General features: G+C 38.2%; 1 protein-coding gene across 1 annotated transcript in view; it reads left to right on the top strand.

Annotated features, from left to right (window-relative positions):
- LOC122792862 (peroxidasin homolog) overlaps positions 1-21,853 on the top strand; it is a 1,098,019-nt gene that overhangs the window by 184,319 nt on the left and 891,847 nt on the right. The window contains exon 4 of the mRNA XM_044060421.1: positions 2,589-2,747. Within this exon, the coding sequence (XP_043916356.1) occupies positions 2,589-2,747 (159 nt within the window). The remainder of the gene's footprint in view (positions 1-2,588; positions 2,748-21,853) is intronic.

Below are 21,853 nucleotides of genomic sequence, written 5' to 3' on the forward strand. Positions count from 1 at the left end.
AAATTTAGCACGTATAAATTCAGTATATATTATTTGATTTACATAAGTTACTTGCATAAGATGTGTGACACAAGCAATTTTTGATGAATTTAGTAGAGTTATAATGAAAAAATGAAAGGAAGGAACATTCTAATAGGTGCTGCACTATGCAAGATAAAAAAGTGTGTTTTACAAATTAATACAACTAGAGATAGTATACTATTTTGGTATATTTTGTATATTTTGCACATTTTGCATATCACACATTTTTATTATGCATAAATTTTCATGCCGTTTATTAACTTGCCATTTGGTTCAAGAATATAATTTTGTATTGAAGAAATGTATTGGGCAAGCTGAGTGGTGGTATTTTCAGGTGTAAATGTTTAATTATTTAAATGCACATTGAGTGTTGTGATTGGTTCTAAAATTTTAAGCTAATGATTTATAAGGTGTGGTGAAACACAAATTAAATGTATTCCTTGAGAAGGCGAAGGCCGAGGTACCAGAGTGCAATAAAGAAAAAAATTTTTTCACCAGTTACCTGCATGTCTGTGGCGTTGATAGTTTTCTATTTTTCACAAGTTTTCTTCAGTGTTTTTTATGGTAAATTTATGTTCCCAGCTGCAATTATTTGTTTTCACCTGTATTTCAGGCAAGAAACGTATGAATTCCATAAGGTCATACGCGCTTCACTTTGGTGGTCTATAAATTCTAACGTTTGACATATTTTCAGGGTTATCTTTATTGTTCTAGTAATGGCAGAATAAATATTTAAAATCAGGAAAACTTTTTAAATATTACTCTAATTCACCTAGAAGCTTAATTGCTTGACATGTTTTGCATCACCATGCATTTATTTGGACAAATCAAACATTTTTACATTGAGCAAGACAAAAATATGAGGCAAAATTCGGGAACAGTGCTAGGTGAGAATTTTGCCTAATGACTACTAACCAACAGTTATGATATAGCAGTGCAAGTGTTGTACATTGCACTGCTGTTCCTGAAAGCAATGTAAAACTAGTATTCCTATGGCTTATAATTGTGAGTATGGGGGATTGCAGTGTAATAGTGGCAAGCTGGCTACAAATTCTTTCCCTTTGTATTCCAGACAACATTGGCACTGCCATGATGCTTGTGTGTGAGGGAAACATGGTTGCAGTATATTTAAGAGTAACAAGTTGGTCATGATTTCTTGTACTTACCATCATGCTGTGACAGAACCAACGCCGTATGATACAAACGCCTGGCAAAATGTAACAGCATCATAGCTACAGTTCAACTTGTGCATATGACTCCTAAAATTCTGCAGCATGAACCTAAAGATTGCTTAGAAGGGGTGGCGGTGACAGGATGATACTTGGACAGGAGGCCCCCAAAATGCTAACGCCATCCATTTCTATGAGTAAAATCTGGATATTCTGTGAAAATATGGAAAGTTGAGAGGTATGATCATATCAAACAATTCAAGTAGGGTCATGTGACTCCTGACACACTGGGAGTTGCTACAGAGTATCAAGGCTGTACACCAATAAGGAGCTTCTTCCTGTAGCCCAGGATTTGATTCCTGCAGCTTCCATTTGCCTGCTGTGTGACCTTGAGCAAGTCTTTTAACAGACATGCTCTTGGATCACTTAGTATGTCCATCCAGTAGGCTTAACCAATTAACAAGTAAGTAAATAAAAGCAATAGAATGATGATGGAGTGGGGCAATGGTTACAGTCAATGTGCTATAAAATAACTTATGCAGAGCTAAACAATGGAGTCATAACAGAATACAAAGAGTCTTGGTTAAACTGAAAAATGGTTACTCATGTCAGCTTGGATCTGGCACAATGACTTGGTACTGAGTCCATAATAACCATGTGTGCAGAGAGCTAGAGTTGAAAAAATAATATTTTGCTCCTTCACCCCAGTTAATGAGTTCCATTTCAGATTCTTGCAATGACAAAAAAGAGGATAAATGCAGTTCAGGGAAGTACATGATCTGCAGCAGAAATGATAAAATGCAGCAACAACAAAATATGTTAATGTATATACTTATAGTCATAAACTTGACAGTAATATAACAGATAGATGCAATACCTAACAGGAAACATTAAAGTCCCGGAATAAGGCAAAAAGTGCAACTCAAACAACTAGAGGACTACAAAAAAAAAAACTAACTGTGCTGAGCTTCATGATATAGAGTGTGTGTGTGTGTGTGTGTGTGTGTGTGTGTGTGTGTGTGTGTGTGTGTGTGTGTGTGTGTGTGTGTGTCCTACAGTAAACATCCGCAACATCCATGATTAGTTTCTCTGTCTTGGATCCCTTTAATGTTACAACAAGCTTCTGCGCCTATGTGACCCTGAATTTGATTAAGTGGGTAATCAAAGAAAGAATGAATAAATATCGAGTTACCACGCCATGTTCTAGATCACCTTCTTTAATATTTTCTATTTACATACAGTATAGGCAGTCCATATTCCTTTAAATGTATTTGTCCTCTCTTCCTAATTGGTTTGTGAAGTCTTGGTTGGTTATGAACTAAAGTAAATGTAGAATACATTCTTTAACAGCAATTTACTCTAACCATATCTCATTATTTCTTTGTTTTTCTGGAACAGGAAGCCAACTGCCTAGTGATGGGCGCCATGCTGTTTTGTCAAAAGGTGTTTTGCGTATCAGCCAGGTAGCTCTCCATGATCAGAGCCAGTATGAATGCCAGGCTGTCAACCATGCAGGTGTAAGACGTACAACAGTACAGCTGACAGTGCATCCCAAAGGTAAAGTTCTCACTACTTTCATAGAATCTGTGTATAAATACTGGATGGAGTTTTAATGAATTGCTTATAGTACTGATGATTCTTACAGTGGATACAAAAAGTGTACACACCCCTGTTAAAATGCCAGGTTTTTGTGATATAAAAAAATGAGACCACAATAAATCATTTCAAAACTTTACCCACCTTTAATGTGACCTATAACATGTACAATTCAGTTGAGAAACAAAAAAATCTGTTAGGTGAAAAAATATAAAAAACAAAACACTTAACAATAAGATGGTGGCATAAGTGTGCACACCCTTAAATTTTGTTGAAACACCTGTGCTTGCAAGCCAAAAACCAGTGTAACTGAAGAAAACAAGGCACAGAAACATGACCGAAAGCATAAAAAGTTTAAAAGTTTAATAAGGTAAGCACTTTCACACCAAATACTAGTGCTTCACCAGACCATATAAAAAACTGCATTTTTATAATACTTGGGGAAAAGGTATTCCAGTGGTCCTTTCTGGTCAAATGATACAAACATGTAAGTCTACTAGTTCAAATGATGGTCTGTCTGCTGACTGCCATAACAAATGTGATTCAGTTAGTTTCAGCTTGAGGGGGGGGACTAATAATGTTGCCATGTAAGGAAACCAAAAATACTCTCAAGCTGCAAAAGACTGAAAAAAAGAATACTGCAAATGAAGGACATGCTCAATAAATAGGAGAACTTTGTCATCATAGAACAAAAGCATTAAAATGTTATTATATTAATTCTTCTTTCACTGAGCATATTGTTGGTTTGCTGTAATTGTCATTTAAAGGGGAACTGCAACCAAAAACTGAAAAAAATATGCTCTTCAGCACTTTTTGAACTTTTTTACAGTATATCAAAGTAAGTGGTTATTATTATCATTTCCTAATTTATTATACACCAAAATGGCTTGAAAGGTGGTTGCCATGGTTAGCATGATTTTGTTTTACCTTGACTGTGTTTGCCTCCGTGATGTCATTTTAAAGGGACAGAGAAATATCCCAGTGATGACAGGATCACAGGATCATTTACTGTGGTTCTTTCTCTTTCTCTCATTGGCTTACATCAGTATTGTGGCTGCCTACTTTTGACACAGAATCAATCCATATTTCTCATTATTTTGCTTCCTTTGACTTTTATTAGTTGCCATCTCTGATACAACATTTTAAGGATTGCTTGAATGACAGGCTTAATAATGTTACAGAGTTCATTGTTCTTTTCGAGTTATTAAGTGTAGTTCAGTGTTAAAGTGTGAGGAATCTAACTCTGTGTTTAATAGGTGTTAGTTGGGCTCAGATGGTTTGTGTTAAATTTACAGTTTTTAATAATGTAACTAAAGTTAGAGTCTTTGGTGTTACTCTTCCTTACTCATCTCACTGGTTTACCTCAACAAAACAATACAAATACAAATACAAAACAAAACAAAGCAATACAAAAATGTTGTAATACAACAGCAGAAGAAATATGTGCTTTTACAGAAAATATAGATAAGACAAAAATATAAAATTAAATACTGACAGGCATACCTCTCAAAGAATCAGGGAAAAATCTCAACAGAATCATGGACACATCCAGAAATAAGCAGGGACAATCAGGGATGCTTTTAAGTTATTACTACTATTAACTTGAAATATTGACAAAATAAAAGAATGTGAATTAATGTACATTTTCTTAAGTAAAAGAATTTGTATCTGCAGTTGTTTTTTATTATCTATTAATTTAAATTCACTACCCTTTCTCCAAAACTCATTAATTTTAGGAGGGATTAAGAGGGCCAGAGCTAAAATCTGAGTCAAAATCAGGGATGGCTCTCAAAATTAAGGACAGTTGACGGGTATACTGACAGAAAGTCAGAAGTTAAAGATGAAAATATTTTCTTTTTTTATTGGACTTAGAGTTTGATTGAAGGAAGAGACAACTAATTTGTAATAAGAAAAAAAATGAGTGGGAGTTGTTTTCTTGTTCATTTACATGGCATCTGAAAACTAAGCTTGGAAGCTTTGATTTTGTTCAGACTCCAGGCTACACTATTTCTCTAAGGTGTGTTGCTGACAGTCTGTAACTGAAATACCCTATTTAAATGCCAATAGCTAAAAGCCATTGTTTTCTTAATGACTCTGTAATTGCAATAAATGCTCTAACTTAATTATTCTGCCACTCTTTGTAACCTCCATGATATAACAGATGATGAGAAAAACATAGAAAAGAAAGGCAAACAGAAATAATTCAGACATGAAACAATTTTTTTTTCTGTATGTCACATTTTATTATTGGATTACAGGGAAGGAAAATCCCCTTTTGGAATGAAAACTTGACATTTGGGTGGAGTTCTTCTTTAAGAAAGGAGGCAAAGAATTATGGATATAATGGGTTGATTTTGTGTGCAGACTTCAGTGAAGCATTAAAGCATTTCCCAGACTAGAAGAAAGGAACTATAAGTCTGAGTTATGAATAGGATAAACAGATCTTGAAGGGTCATATTTTACTGAGAATGATAACCAAATATAAAGCCTATAAATTAAGAATCTTGCTTCAGTGTTTGTGGGTGCTGTTAATTAAGTAAATGGGTTAGGTAAGAAAGGGAAATGCTCCTTTGTTACTATTGTAAGATCCAGTGAAAAGCAGTATATGGCTTTATATCAGTTAAACTTGTCATAGAAGGGCACATTTTATTAAGGCTGGAAAGTGGTACAGCCATTCTTGAAGGTCATTAACTTCTGTATGAAGTTTAGTGTTTTTTATGGTTTTAAAAATGCTTTACTATTGTTTGTTTTATGAAGACTATCAAAGTGGTATTAACATTATAATAAGGTTGCACAGCAGGTCTGTAATCCTCTGTGGACTTGGCAATTGCAGACATTTTCATAGTAGGTATGCCCATGTCCCCTACATTCACCTGTAACATGTCTTTGAAATCATAGCTGTCATACCCATATGGTGCTTCAGAGATGTCCACACAATGAAATGATAGGGTATCAAAATATTGGAGAATATCCCAAGTAAAACCACCAGTGGCTAGCTGAACTGTATGTGTCACCTTGCTCTTATTTATTAATAGTGACCCTGAAAATTGGTATTTCTAAATGCACATATGATGCCTTTCTTGATGGAAAAACTTTCTGACCTGGAAAAGAATATCAGCAGATGTAATATTTTTGAAGAGATGTAAAGAAGTCCCTGCACTGTAGATTTAGGGTTGGAAATCTGAAAATTACAAACTTCCTGAAGCCAGTTGTCGAATTCAGTGCAGCTTTCAGCCTTTAGTTTTTATATCAGTTCTGTTCTAGATTTTAGCATACACTATATATATTTTAATTAAGCAATAACCTACTTCTGGGTGTGGGTAATGCTAGATTTACTCACAGTTGGTGTGGTTTGGTCACGAGGCGAAGCCCGAGTGACCAAACAAAGTCATCCGTGGGTGAATCTAGCATTACTCACACCCAGATGTGGGTTATTGCTATTATACGATGACATTATTTAAGAAAAATAATACTTACTTTTCTTAAATAATGTCTTTGTATAATACCTCCATGGTGCTCTTCCATGGTTTGTCACTATCCTGGGGCTTTTTCTAATGTACTGTGTATGGAACTTGTGTTCCCACACTTACGCAGTACATCAGAGCTGTGTAGAGGAAGCAATGGAGAAAAGAAGATTTCTGTTGCTTTTTTAAAGCTATCTCTCTATGTTAAATGAATTTAACATAGCGAGATATCTTTAAAAAAGCAACAGAGAAAGGAAGATCTCCGTTCCCTTTTTAAAGCTATCTCATTATGCTAAACAAGTTTAACATAGCGAGATATCTTATATCTCGCTATGTTAAATGTATAACCTACCGAGATTAAAGCAATGGAGATCTTCCTTTCTCTGTTGCTAGCTGTGCTCACACAGACAAAAAAAAATCAGGACATACACTAATGGAAAAAGTCCAGGTGACCGGACTTTTTTCCAATAGTATATGTCAGATTTACAACGGGCATGCTGGTTAGGCTGGCCAATCAGCATGCACATTTTGGAATGCTAATTGCCAGTCATTGTATAATATAGCAATAATCCACGCTTGGGTGTGGGTAATGCTGGATTTACCCACGGTTGGTATGGTTTGGTCACGGTGAAGCCCGGTAAACAAAGACAACCGTGGGTAAATCCAGCATTACCCACACCCAGAAGTGGGTTATTGCTATTATACAATGACATTATTTAAGGAAAAAAACTTACTTTTCTTAAATAATGGCATTATATAATGCCTCCTTGCTGCCCTTCCGCAGCTGTCTGGTATTCTGCGGCAGTTCTGATGTACTGCACATGCGTATGCTTACGCAGTACATCAGAGCTGTGGGTGGAAGCAACAGAGAAAGCAAGATCTCTGTTGCTTTTTACAAAATGTCTCGCTATGTTAAAGGAGTTTAACATAGCGAGACAGCTTTAAAAAATGCAACGGAGGATCTCCGTTGCATTTTTTAAAGCTGTCTCACTATGTTAAACCCATTTAACATAGCGAGACAGCTTTAAAAAAAGCAACGGAGAAAGGAAGATCTCCGTTACTTTTTTAAAATTTGTCTCGCTATGTTAAACTCCTTTAACATAGCGAGACAGTGTCTAAAAAGCAATGGAGATCTTGCATTTTCCGTTGTTGTAAAAAAAGACTTATGCTAATAGAAAAGGTCCGGGCGGCCATCCTTTTTCCATTAGTATAAGTCTGATTTACAATGTGCATGCTGACAAATCAGCGTGCACGTTTTGGAATATTAATGGGGGGTCGTTGTATAATTAAGCAATAATCCATGACTAGGTGTGGGTATATCAGAATTTATTTTTAACTGCCACAATTTCCCAAGGGACAGGGGAGAAATACAAGGAAAATCAGATACATTTCTGATTGCTTAGTTTTGAAGAATGTAACCAATTTTTTTTGCATTTTGGTCAGTCCCTCAGCATACACCAATAGGATATCTGTCTCCTCAATGGTACTTCAGTGGACAGACTTTTTTCTATTGGTATATGCTCGATCTACAAGGGGCATGCTGGTTGGGCTACCTAATCCATGTACTCTTTTCTGAATACTAATTAGAAGTCCTTGTATAATAAAAAAATAATGATTAGATGATAAACTGTAATTTAGCAACTAAAAAAAATCATCATTTACTATACAGTTTAACTCACTTCCATATAGATTTGTCTGCTTTGTCTGTGTTTCTATTTTTATTGCATTCTTACTCTGTCGTATTTCAATATGGATTAATTTTGTACCCTACTGTAGGTGCTGAAAGCTATTGTAGATCATCCTACAGGTGACATATTATAGCAAATTCCCTATTTACCTGAAACATAAGCTTTCTTGTTATCACCTGCAAAGCAGATATCATTTTGCCTGGTGGAGCCAGCTGAGTACAAAATTCTGCATGTTCCAAGAAAACAAATAAATATCCTATATATTGAAATCTATTTCATCAGCAGTGAACTATCATAGTAACTGTCATATTGACAACACACCCCTTAGAGCTGACCCAGTAGTCAGGGACTTAGAGACACACATAGATAGTAATCTAGCCTTTGACCATCACATGTCTACAGTGGCGAGGAAATCATTCTACGTTGTGCAGCTTATAAACAAAGGTATGGCATCTAAGTCCAAGGAAGTCATTGTTCCACTGTATTCATCATACATATGACCTATCATTGAGTGCAATGCCCCTTTTAGTATTCACCTAACCAGGCATATCCAACAATAGAACGTCTGTAGAAGTTCCTCACTAAAAGAATACAAGGCGTAAGTAAAATATCCTATGCAGACCACTTCAAGGCCCTATTCCTGTATTCTGTCTCCTACAGGCTTTAGAGGAGAGATCTATGCCTGGCATACAGGACATTGTCAGACCCCACTCGGATGCAAACAGCACCAGAATTAACCATTCTAAAGACTTAAAACTTGCCTGTTATATAAATAGAACATGCTGGAGAGACAGGTATGTGCCCCAGAGACTAACCCGTCTATGGAACAGGCTCCCTATCCATGTGAAGCAGAGTTCCTCCCTAACCCAATTCAATTGCAACTTGAACAATTGGATGGGGAACAGGAAATTCATCCCTAGTTTATTTATTTATTTATTTTAATTTGTTGACCTGGAGTGTCCGACTGGACGTAGGTCCATTTTCAGTGAAGGCCCGGGGAGAAAAGCTCCACAGTAAAATAAACAGACAGTAGTTACATTGGATTACATAGCGATTAACAATTTAACATAGCAATTACTTACAACATATTTACAGATGAAGAACATAGTACATCAGTAGACAACTAGAATCTTTATCTGCGAAGTACATAACAGACATTAACAAATGTTACAATGAGAAGTTCCTGCTGTATAATATGTACTAGGCTTATGAGCATCTGAGCTTGCTATAATCAAGGTAGTTACTGGAGTGGAAAGAAAGGTAGTGGTTGGATGGGGTGGATGATATTAGAGTGGGAGTTGCAAGGGCATAGCCAGCATGTTTTTAGGTGCGCTTTTAGTAAAGTTTTGAAGTGGGTGCATGATGGTACGGAGGTAATTGTGGGTGGGAGTGAGTTCCATAATTTGGCTATGGTGCAAGAGAATAGTGCTTCACCAGCAGAGTTATTGGCTTTAGTGATCTGCAAGTGATTTTTGTTGCTGGATCTTAGTGGTCTGGTGGTGCGATAGGGTTGAGGTAGATTCTGGAGGGATGGGACATTTAGTGGATGGTTTACTAGTTTGTGGGTGAGTGAGAGTTGATACCACTGAAGGAGGTGAGGGTGTTCAAGCCAGCCCAGTTCAGCAAGTGAGAGACAGTGGTGACTACGGTAGGATGCCCCTGTGGCGAATTTGGCGATTTTGTTGTAGCAGGTCTCTAGCTTGTTTAGATCACATTGCCTTAGGTTGGTATATATTGGAGAGGCATAAAGTAGGGTGGAGATAAGGTGGGAATTTGCTATTGAAATCTTTGCTGTTTTGGTGAGAAATTGCTTATTTCTGTATAATGCTCCTAGTTTTTTGTGGACTTTTTTATGGGCATGGATATGTGAATGTCAAATTTTAGTTTATTGTCTATTTCCACTCCTAGCAATTTGGTGTGTTCAGTTGGGTATATAGTGGTGTTGTCTTTTGCTGTGATGTTAAAGTGAGAGTTGTTTTGAGTATGTTTGGTGGGTTGGAAGATGAGTAGTTTAGTTTTGTTTGGGTTGAGTATTAATTGGGCATCTGATAATCATGTTTCAACAGAGGAAAAAGGCTTCCTGTGTGAATTTTTGCAGTTTGGGTAGGGACTGGGCTGAGCAGATGATGGTCGAGTCATCTGCGTATTGTATGAGTGTGCCATGTTTGGTGGCAGAGGCTAGATTATTGGTGTAAACAGAGAAGAGTAGGGGTCCAAGGATGGATCCTTGGGGAACCCCTATGGAGACAGGTAGTTGGGGAGATATGTCATTCTGCCATACAACGGATTGTTGGCGGTCAGACAGGTAACTCTGAAACCAGTTGGTGACTGATTGTGAGAAGGATAGGTTATTGAGGACAGAGATAAGTTATTTGTGTGGGACCATGTCAAATGCTTTAGATCGGTCTAGGAAAGTAGCAGAGGAGAGATAGCCATTTTTTGACATCTTTTTCATCATGGTTTGACATCTGTGTCTCTAATGGACACAGTCAACTGATAAATGGTTCATTTCCCAGGCCCCTTCTTGTAAATGTTTCATCTCCCAAACTCCTGCTTACACTTATCAAGGGTACTGGAGCTTGTCAGAGATTTGGGATGCATGGCTAGGCTTAAAGAGGCCTTGTGGTCATTAGCCTAGTAAACACCTATGAACCTATCAACAGAAGGAGTAAGAATTAAAAATTTATACTAGTACTACAATTTCAGATTACCATGTGACTCCCTTTCTTAGTAAGCCTGAACGGTGAATATATGATGGTAGAAAGGAAAACTTATACAATTTCTTTAAAAGAACAAGCAAATGAAAGAATATAGAAGGATCATGGAATTTCAAGCCCCCCCCCCCCCACACACACACACTCACAGTTACATTTTACTGAGTTACCTTAGAAATGAAATTATTGATGTAACCATTCTAAAGGTGAAATTGTTTCATGTAAAATAATAAACATTGTTTAGCATAACTGAGTCATCTGGCTCTCTATGATTATTCAACTCAGCATTGTTCTTGAGGGAAGATTTATCTGTGTGGGGTTGTATCCCAAACTTGACCAGAGAATTGTGAGTTTTCTTTCATTTGCAAGGGACACAGTACAATGAACACAGATGGTAATTAAGGAGTATTTTTCATTCATATAACGTATCTGTATATATTCTATTAGCAATTTGTAAATTAAATCTCTAAGCCTTTTCCCCTGTACACCACAGAAAAGCTAAAGTAAATGTTATTATATTTTCCATAAACATTGTGGCTGTTGTTAATTTTGAATTATATCAAATGTATAAAATATGTAAAGGAAAATGTACCTTTAATGCATGAAAATATGCTTTTAGTAGAGTACCCTCAATTTTGTTGAAACTAAAACAAATATGCGAACATTTGCCACATCCAGATGTATTATCTTATTTGGACACAAGGTCATTGGACTCAACTTTTTCCTCTATCACCATTTTGAGCAAAAAGACTGTAACATCAGAAACAGCATCATTAATTTTTGAAATCAATGTGGAAATTATTGCCTTTATGTCTTTGAAGTAGCAAATAGAAAGAAAAATAGAAGGCAGATGCCAATCCAGATACTGTCTTATTTCTGGCCTGTGCAGGAAGATTGCATTTCTGGACAAAAGTTAAAATGGATTGTGTTTGCCTTTGGAATTACACAACTTCTATGTGAAATTTTAACGTAGATCCAAACAAAAATGTATTACGTTTCTTCAGTTATTGAGAGAGGCAGTACAGGTAGGCTGGTAGGCTTTTCTTTATGACATCCATTTGTTTAAACACATTTAATTTATGTTTTCCTTGTGTAAGTTTAAAGCTGCTAATATATTTACTTTTATAAATTACATTACTTAATTTTATTTACTTCAAATAAATTGTTTAATATTCAGTTTTAAAAGATTTTGGCTGATGATTTATTTTTATTGAAATGAGGGCGCGTACATTGGAATGGTACACTAATAACTATTGGCATCTACCATTCAAAGAACTACTGCTTAGATTATTGACACAATGCAAATATTTAATGGTTGTATTATTTTAAGGGTAAATAGTAATTGTGTTTTTGGTATGCTAATGTGGTCTAACTTGCTGGTGACAGCATTACAATAAAGGTAAATAAAGGCATGTTACTGACTAGATATCATTCTCATTGCATGTGTGCAAACGAATATCGATCACATTTCGATTACTGTTGGTAAGATTGCATTAGAAGGCACTGGGCTCTGTTTAAGATGAGTAATCTCCTGTATAGCCGCTGATTAAAATTCTAATCTTTAGCCACACACTGGAAAAATTCTTTGGGTATAACAGCTGTGGGTATTACCTAAGGCAGCATTTCACATTTTCTATATGCTAAGGATAATTACTCCTTGTATATTTTTGGAGTCACTGGGATGGACTTTTATCCCATATCATCACATATAAATTGGTAGCAGTAGCCAGGATCATGGGACAATAGTGCATGTTTGTCACACATAATATGTTGTATTATGTAGGATTATAACCGTGTTCATCACATTTAACAAAAAATAAAAAACAAAAACTACAACTTGCGGACAACCAATGACCAAGGTAGAACATATATAGATACAATGATCAAGCTACCAGCATAGGTTCATAGGTTGGTACTAGGCTATCAGCCCTAGGGCCTATACAAGCCTAGCCATAACAATTCCCTGGATATTTCTTCCCACAATATTTACTTCCCTGGACCCCTGCCTAGCAGGGTGACTGACATGATCCCTGGGGTGAATTTCCTATCTCCTATCCAATCATCAAGGTTCCTTTTGCAGAAGGCCAAGGAGGTGCTCTGCTTTACATGTATGAGCAGTCTATTCCAGAGTATGGGGAGTCTCTGGGTCAGGAACCTATCCCTCCAGCATGTTTTGTTCATTGTGATGACAAGGTTTATATCCCTGGAGCATGTGGCTCTGAGGGATTGGGATTTCTTTAAGTGGAGCATGCCCAACAGCTCAGAGTTTGACATGGCCTTGTATGTTAAGCAGAGATCGCCTCTGAGTAGACGATATGTCGCAAAGTATAGCTGGATTTTTTTAGGCGGTCAGCATATGGCATCTGCTTTAGGCCTGTGATTCTTGGGCAGCGCAGTGGTGTAGCAGTTAATGCTGTCGCCTCACAGCAAGAGGTTCTCCTGTTCGATTCTCGGCTTGGGTGCCTTCTGTGTGGAGTTTGCATGTTCTCCCTGCATTCGCGTGGGTTTCCTCCGGGTACTCCGGTTTCCTCCTACATTCTAAAGACATGCTTCTGGAGTGTTTCTCCCCAGGCCGCCGCTGAAAACAGGATCTGTGGAACCTAGTCGGACTTTCCCGTTCAACAAATGTTAAATAAATAAAAAATAAAAAAATTATTTTATTGAGGTATTTCTGCAGCCTTTCTAGCTGTTGCAGATGTCTTGTGAGGTACATACCAAATGGGGCGTTATACTCTATAATGGGTCTAATGAGGAATGAGTACAGTGGGACAATGACCTCCTTTTTTCTGGATGAAAAGCCCTTAGTGATGAGGTGTGCCACATAGAAGGATTTCCTGACTGTTGTGGCGGTGTGGTTATCGAAGGTGAGACCACTGTCCACCTGTGTCCCTAAGCCTCTCATCACACTTTCAGTGTTTAGTGTACTGCCACCTATGTGGTAATTCATGGGTACATGGTTTTTCCCAAAGGGGATAACTATACATTTCTTGGCATTAAGCTTGAGCCCATGGCTCTGGCACCAAGCATCTGTTTCTGTAAGACCCTTTTGTAGAATATCTACATCATTTGGGGATTCAATAATGGCTCCCAGTTTGCAGTCATCTGCGAACTTTGTTAGCCAGAGTCCCTTAGTGTTGGCCTGTACTTCAGAGCAGTAGATGCAAACAAGAGCGGTCCCAGGACTGAACCCTGAGGTACTCCACTTGTCACTTGTCTGGAGCTGGATTTGGAGTCGGCTGCTTTTACAGTCTGGGTTCTGTCAGTAAGCCAGTTGGCAACCCATCAAGTGACGTAGGGATTTATGCCCAGCTTAGTATGTTTATCTATGATTCCAGAGTGGGAGATGGTGTTGAATGCCTTGGAGAGGTCCAGATAGGGTGTGTGGACTTCCTTACCCTCGTCCACAGCTCTGGAGACTGATTCGAAGAAGTCAGTTAGGTTCAGGAGACAAGATCGGCCCTTCACGAACCCAAACTGGGTGGGGTCCAGTGTTTGAAGGTTGCCAATGTCTTTGTTTATAAGTTCTATGATAATGCGTTCCATGCCCTTGCAGATCAAGCTCATCAGACTGATGGGACGGTAGTTCCCAGGATCCAAGGTGGCTCCCCCCTTGTGGAGTGGGATAATTGTAGCTGTGCGCCACTCAGTGGGCACGAAGCCTGAGGTCAGGCTATGATTAAACATGACACTTAGGTGAGGTGCCAATTCATTTTGTAGTTCATGTAGTACACAACCCGGGATGTCATCTGGTCCCATGGATGCTGTATTCCTAGCTTTGGAGAGTGCAGTTTCTACCTGTGTGACTGTGATTACCAGAATTTGGCAATCCTTTGGTATTGAGATGGGCCCTTTAGGGGATGAGAGGGGGGTGAAGTTGGCACTAAATCGATCTGCCAGAATATTGGCAATATCCTTGGGATCAGTATATTTAATGCCTTTCTGTTGTAGCTCAGAGCAGATCTGAGCATTGCCATTTAGATTCTTGACATAGCTATAGAATGCCTTGTGGCTGTCTTTGGAATCTTTGGCAATTTTATTTTCATAACTAGCTTTTGAGGATTTTATGAGGGACCTCAGCTTCTTACTGAGGCTGGTAAGGGAGTTTTTTGCATCCTGGGATTTTCCTCTTTTCTGCAACAGCTTCTTCCTTCTGTTGTATGGTTTGTTTATGGCAGGGGACTACCAGACTGACTTCTTTTTTTTTGGAGGAGAGCATCTTGGTTCTATTTGGGATGGCACGATTCATGCACGAGTTGATGTGTTCGTACAGTGCCTTAGTGTAGGATTCAGCAGTCGAACTTTTAGATCCCATCTGCATGGGTGCCATGAAGTTTGTCACTACTGATGTGAGAAGCATGAAGTTGGCTTTGGAGAAGTTTTTTTACGGAGATTTCCTTACTGGGGTGGGGGTGGGATGTGGATGTCAAGGATGATTTGCTTATGGTCAGACCTGACCAATGAGGGGGTGACCACTGGTGTGGAGTATCTATCTCCCATGTTGGTAATGACCAGGTCTAGGATATTGGAGCCACTGCTGGGACAATGGCTTAGTTGACCCAGGGCGTTGGAATTTATGAATTCCAAGAACCGTTGGGAAAAGGTGTTGGTACCCGAGTAGTTTTCCCAGTTAATGGCAGGGTAGTTGAAATCACCCAGTATTAGGGTGTTTGGTTGTATTTTAATATTTTGCAGTATGTTTAGAAAGGTGTAGTGAGCATCTTGGGGCATGGTAGGGGGATCTGTAGCAAGCTACAATTTGGATTGCAGTCTTACCTAGTGTTAGTTGCACCTGGAGAATTTCAGATGCATTGTGTTGGGCAACTAGCCTGGAGGTGTGAATATCCTTGGTGAATATGGACACTCCTCCATCTTTAGTGTTTCGGTCTTGGTTTGGTGGCCAACAAATGCGGTAAGAGTTGTAGCCTGGTATGGCAGGGGTGCTCTCTGGAACCTTGAACCAGGTCTCAGTTACTGCACAGATATCGAAGTTCTCCATTTTTAGGAGTGCCTCGAGAGAGTGCGTTTTCAGGTTTAGACTTCTAGCATTGAGTAGCATTACCTTCAGATTTTGCATGCTTTTTTCTTTCTCAGTTTTAAATGTTAGCACTGTATTTCTTGAATACTGCAATATTAGATAGGCAAAGACATGTATCAAACGTAGTGATAATACCAGAAATTATAATACCTAACTTCAAGAGAAAAAGTGGTTTGGTGAGGCTTAGAAAGGAGAATGCTATCAGTGTCCTAATGTAATCCGGACTGCCTGAGCAAAATACCAAATAATATTGCCATCTGTCTTGAGGAAAATAGCAATAAGCGTCTGGGTAGAAACAGCAGTATAAGCACTTAAATGTGATCATCCTTTTATATATACATTTAAAGTCTGTGACAGCAGAAAAGGACAGTGATAGAGGAAAAACTAAATGAATATCAAATATGTATATTTTACATTAAGACGACAAAAAGCATAAGTCAAGCATGAATGAAATAATGTGGAATATGGATATTATACAGAACAAATACGATCATCCTTTTTATATGAACATTTAAAGTCTAAGACAAAAAATGAGCAAAAAGCATAGTAATAAAAGAAAGGCTGCTAAATAATGATCAGATAAACAAGCTGAACATTAAGGAGACAAAAACATAAGTCATGCATGACTGAAATGATGATGAATATGGTGATCTATATGGAGCAAAACAAAGGGCAAAGTAGTGACCTATTTCTATATAGTCCATTCTTACAGTCAGACAGTGGTTTTCTACTATTTATCAAATATAGTAGCCCTTATCCATTCTGGTGATATGGAGGGATAAAGCCCTGACTATGCTTAAGCTGACCGGAGTTTAATTAGATGCTCAGTTGACTGACAGAGTAATGGGAGGACAGAGGGGCATTACCATCCCAGGGGAAATGGCAGTCTCTGGGACATTCTCCACATGAGTCCTGGTTGTGAAGGTGGCATAGTCCAAAGAGGGATCAGGGTGAGGACATTACATGAGCTACCAAACATCTGTGGTAGTAAGCCAGCATGTCTCCTGTGCATGCCCACCCTACGGACAAAATAAAGAGCCTGCACGGTAGGGAGAAAAGTAGGGTAAAGCATAAATTAAAAAAAAATCTCCTGGCATATGGTGTGATGTTAGAAACCCAAGAATGTTTTTAAGCTGTGAGGTCTACCCAGCCCTTAAGGAAAATATCCAGGGGTGTAGACAAAGCTCATAGACCTAACATTTGAAGTTGGGAACTGGGGTATGATGCCATAGAATGAAACAAGGGGACCAAAAAAATTAAAAAAAATATCTGCTGTCATTTGAAATTGGCCACCATAAGACATTTCACAAAAAAATAAATAAGTAAAGATGGTGGCATGTTGCCTTACCAAAGAGCATTGTCTAGGGTACAGACTAGACGTTTTGAGAATCTAGAAAACACCGAAAGAATGTAAACAAAATAAGCTGGTGAGCACACTAGATCTGTAGCTTATATGAAGGAAGGGGACTCTATACAAGAGGCCCAAACAGTTTTATCTACAAATAAAGTCCATGTTTCTATAAATGTACTGGGTATGAGGACTTGAGGAAGTAAAATTTTCATGGAATGTCATTCATTAATTCAGTCAGTCACTAATTTATTCATTCATTTACACCTTTTCCATTACAAGCTTTTTCCTTTTCAGGGTCACTGGCAATCAGAGCCTATTCTGGCATAGATCAGACATGAGGCAAAGGACTTATCCTGGATGAAACACCAGTTCTTACTGGGATGCCCAAACCTACACAATCACTCATATGCTGCATGCATGCCTACAGGCAGTCTGGAGGGTCAATAATTCACAATGGGATTCTTTTGAGAAGAGGAAGGAAACCAGAGCACTCGGAAAAACCCACATGTAGAAAAGGAGGAAATACAGGCTTTGCACAGAAGACACTTGAGCAGAGAATAAAACCAAAGAACTGAGTAGTTTAAGGCAAAAGTGCTAACCTCTGCACCACCTCACTTTAGAAGTTGTGAAGTGGAATTCAATATAAAGGCATAATAGATAGCATTTTTGGGAGTGGATGGTGGAGTATGATCAACAAGAAATAAAATATACAGTAGAAGGAGCTGAGGATGAGGAAGACACTGAAGGAAGATTGATTGGGAAGTTACCTCAAATTTAATTGGAAAGGCTACAAATTTCCCCTTTCAGACTGCAATACATGCAACACCAGATGTGAAGAAGATAGAAGAAGAGAGACTCATACAAAACTGAAGTGCAGGAAATCAAGAGACGAGACTGTCACCCTCAAAATAAGGAGGAAGAGAGGAAAATCTGATATTTAAGATGTATTTAAGCAGAAGGCACAGATCTCAAAATGTAGTTTGCACTAGTTTGCCAAGCAGAGAGAGTAGAAGGGGCAAAGTTAAGCGACCCAGTATGCAACTGTGGCCATGTCAGGGCCACTGTTACTGTTTACAATTGTTAGCATTTTCTTCTGTAATGCTCCCACACTTGATTCTTTCTCCTTTGTAAACATTTTCTTTACTCTTTAGCCCACACAGATTTTGTATTTACTTTCACTAGGAAGCAGAACCTTTGTATTATTTGACTTAAGAAGGAAGAAAGACAGAATTGTCCTGTGTGAATTCTTCATCAGCATCTGCCATGTAACCTACTTGGCTGGGATAGTTTACTTATCTTAGATTGCATTATATAATAATAGCTAGTAGTGTGGCCAGAACTTCTCTGTCCTGTTTTTCTTTTGTATGAATTATTGATTTTGTCCACTGTCTGTTATTTTTGTTTTGCCCTAAACTTTCATCTAATCAGATGCAAGCAACTGAGGCATTTCTCTTGGCACTTCACCTCTGATTTTTACTTCAGAGGATGCATTTTTCTCTTATAGTAATAATGCACTTTCTGTGCTATGGATTTTAAGTATTCATTAGTGCTGCTTTTTGCTTTCTTCCAGTGTTCTTTGCTCTCCCCCAAATAGTCAAGGGCAGAAAAAATAACCTGCGGACTCTGGCTACAGATATTTTTCACTTAATTATTTACCCTGACTTTGTGGCTTGTTGTCTGTTGACAACATCACTAATTGTTTATCTCTGGGCTTATGGTAATGCTTACAAGACTTAATTTTAGTCACACTTATTATAAGATAAGTAAAGAAAATCTAAAAGACTTCTCAGAGTGAGTGGATAGCCCTGCAATGTATTGTCGAAGGGGGAGAGAGGTACAGCTTTGGTTAGCAGATGGGTTTAAATGTGCTTGGCACATGTGACAGTAAAGGCTGTGGAAGAGGACAGTCAGATATATGGTAATGTCTGTTACAACTGAGAGGGCTTAACAGGCTAATACTCTTTACCCACCAACATTTACATGGTTTTGTATTTATATTTACAGGAAGCCATACAATCCACTATGAAGATTTTATTATTAGTTTATGTATTTTATTTACATTTGTTTACTAGGAGATCTACTAGGCCAGGGTGAGCCCATTTTCAGTAGAGGCCAGGGGAGAAAAGCTCCAAAAACAAGCAACATGATAAAGCTACAGAATCAAAATACAGAAAGCAAGCAGTGATGGTACAGAATATTACATTACAGAATAGGTGACACAATGAAATAGATAATACTAGTTATACAGCTGTTAGATTTTAAGTATGCAAGCCAGACAAGAATACAGTTGCTGACATGCGATAACAGCGAGTGTGTGAACGATAGAGTATTGCAGATTTGCAGTAGAGCGGGAAAGATGGAGAGCAGCAGGTTAAAGATACTGACAGTGAGGTATAGCCTTAGAGCTATTGTCATATAGACATCAAGAGTGAATAGAAGGTATAGCAGGTAACTGATATAGTAGGTTATGTGTGGCTGGGTGGCACATGTTGGACTTAGTAAGCTGGAAGTGCTGAATGTAAATATGAGGAGTCTGAGCCTAAAGTGAGATGGGGAGGAAAAGTAGGAAGGTTAGGAATATTGTGTTTTACAGTCAGTGCTGGTACATGTACATAGCCAATGGGAGAACAGGTGTTTGTTCAGTGAAGTCTTAAAACATTCATGGTTGCTAGTAGACCTAACTGAAGGAGGGGGAGCATTCCATAGTTTTGCTATGGCATATGGGTAATGCATTTGGCCAGCAGAAAGGTTAGGTTTTACTACATTAAGGAGCATCTGATTGATCGTAGAGGTCTATTTGGGTGATACATGGTGAACAGAGACGAGAGGGCAGGACAACTAGAAGGCTTGTAGATTAGCTTATGAGCTGTGATTAACTGCAGGTATGTTAGATGCTGGGGAAGTTATAGCCAGTTTAGAGGTTAAAATGATACGAAGGGGTGGGAGGAGTGTCTAGCGCTGGTACAAGTTTTGCAATTTTATTGTAGCATGAGTCCAGTTTATATTTAAGAGAGGATTGTATATTAGTAAGGAGAGGTGCACCATGGAGCAAGGATGGAAGTAGAAAGGAAGAGGCAAGGGATAGTCTTGCTGCATACGTGAGGAAGTGTTTGTGCCTGTACAGGATACCTAGTTTCTTTTTTTTTTTTTTTTTTTTTTTTGATGGTTGTGTTACTATGCTGGCCGAAAGTTAGATGTTCTTCTATGATTATCCCTAGAAGGTTGGTTTATGAAACTACATCAAGGCAATTGTTGTTGAGTGAGTTGTTGGTAAATTCATTTTTGGTTAGGGGTATAGTTTTTTGGGGGGGGAGGTGAATAACATGAGTTTGGTTTTATTTGTATTTAGGGCTAAATGGGTGTTATACATCCAGGTTTCAGTGGAGGTGAAGGCATTTTGGGTGAGTGTAGGTAGTTCTGAAGTAGACTTGGCCATGCAGATGATGGTGGAGTCATCTGCATATTGAATGACATTAACATGGGTTATGCTGGTATGGAAATCATTAATGAAAATGTTGAAGAACAGTGGACCTAGCATGGACCATTCTGGGATTCCAGTATTGATGTTGAGGAAAGGAGAGAGGGATTGGTGCCATCTGGTCACTTGTTATTTATCTGTAAGGTAGTTGGAAAACCAGCCTAGGGAGGGGGGTGGATATGCCTAAAATGGAGAATATAGTCAGAAGACGTGGGTGGGAAACAGTATCGAATACCTTGGAAATGTCAAGAAATTGTGAGGAGATAAGGTACCCTGAGTATCAAGCATGGTTGACTGTGGTGATATGACTAGGCTAAACCCATGTTAGGTTGGGGAGAGAAGGCTCTGGTGTAGTAGGTAATTAAGTAGTTGACCATGGGTACATTTTTCCAGAATTTTGGAGATAGGAGAGAGGATGGCAACTGGACGGAAGTTAGATATATAATTATTGTTTCAACCTTTGTGGAGAGGGATGATAAATGCCTTTTTCCACATGGTGGGAATGAAGGACTCTTGAATGGAACTGTTTAGTAGTATACTAATGGGATAGGCTATAATGTCTGCTGATTTTTGGAAGACTTCTGGTGCTGAGTTATCTGGAGCATTTGATCCAGGCTTAAATTTAAGCAGGAGTTTTTTTTATGGTGGGGGTAGGTATGAGTATGAGAGAGAAGTTTGGTCTTGTATCATATGAGTCTGAGGACAGTGGGTTGATTAGTGGGAAGTTGGCAGTGATGTTGACTATACTCTTTTTAAAGAATGAGTTAAAAAGTGAGGCAGTTTCAACTGGGGCTATGTCTGGATCAGGGGAGGGATTATTGATTTTACTGGATTAATCCTAGCATAGAACACTATAGTGTAGAAGTGATGCTGCGAGTTGTAAAGCATGTGAAGAAAACAGAAAATGTTATAAAAGTAGATGCAAAGGACTTGGCACAGTATGAAAAGAATATTTAAAGAATGATCATTTGTATTAGGTTGGAATTCCTTAATGGGACAAACAACAGTTTATTAGAGGAACATTAAAATTAATTTAGTTTAGCAAAAAAGTGATGCTTGTTTTAATTCATTTTATATGCTGTTCCTTGTAATAGGTGTAAGAAATGCCAAGATAAAGATTCTCAAGTAAAGACTGTCTAAAATGTCAGCAGTGTTAATAAAAAAAATAGTATAAAAGTGTGAGGCAGATGAGTAACACAAAGGTTTACATCCACTAATCAACATTGTGTAACAGGATTTTAACAGCAAGATTTTCAGCAGATCATACTATATGAAATGGCTGCCCTATGCAGATTGATATTTGGCTTGCAGGCAGCAACACACACACACACACACAC

This window comes from Protopterus annectens, chromosome 2.part0 (assembly GCF_019279795.1).
Source record: "Protopterus annectens isolate FY-2018-M chromosome 2.part0, PAN1.0, whole genome shotgun sequence".
Taxonomy (NCBI): Eukaryota; Metazoa; Chordata; order Ceratodontiformes; family Protopteridae; genus Protopterus; species Protopterus annectens.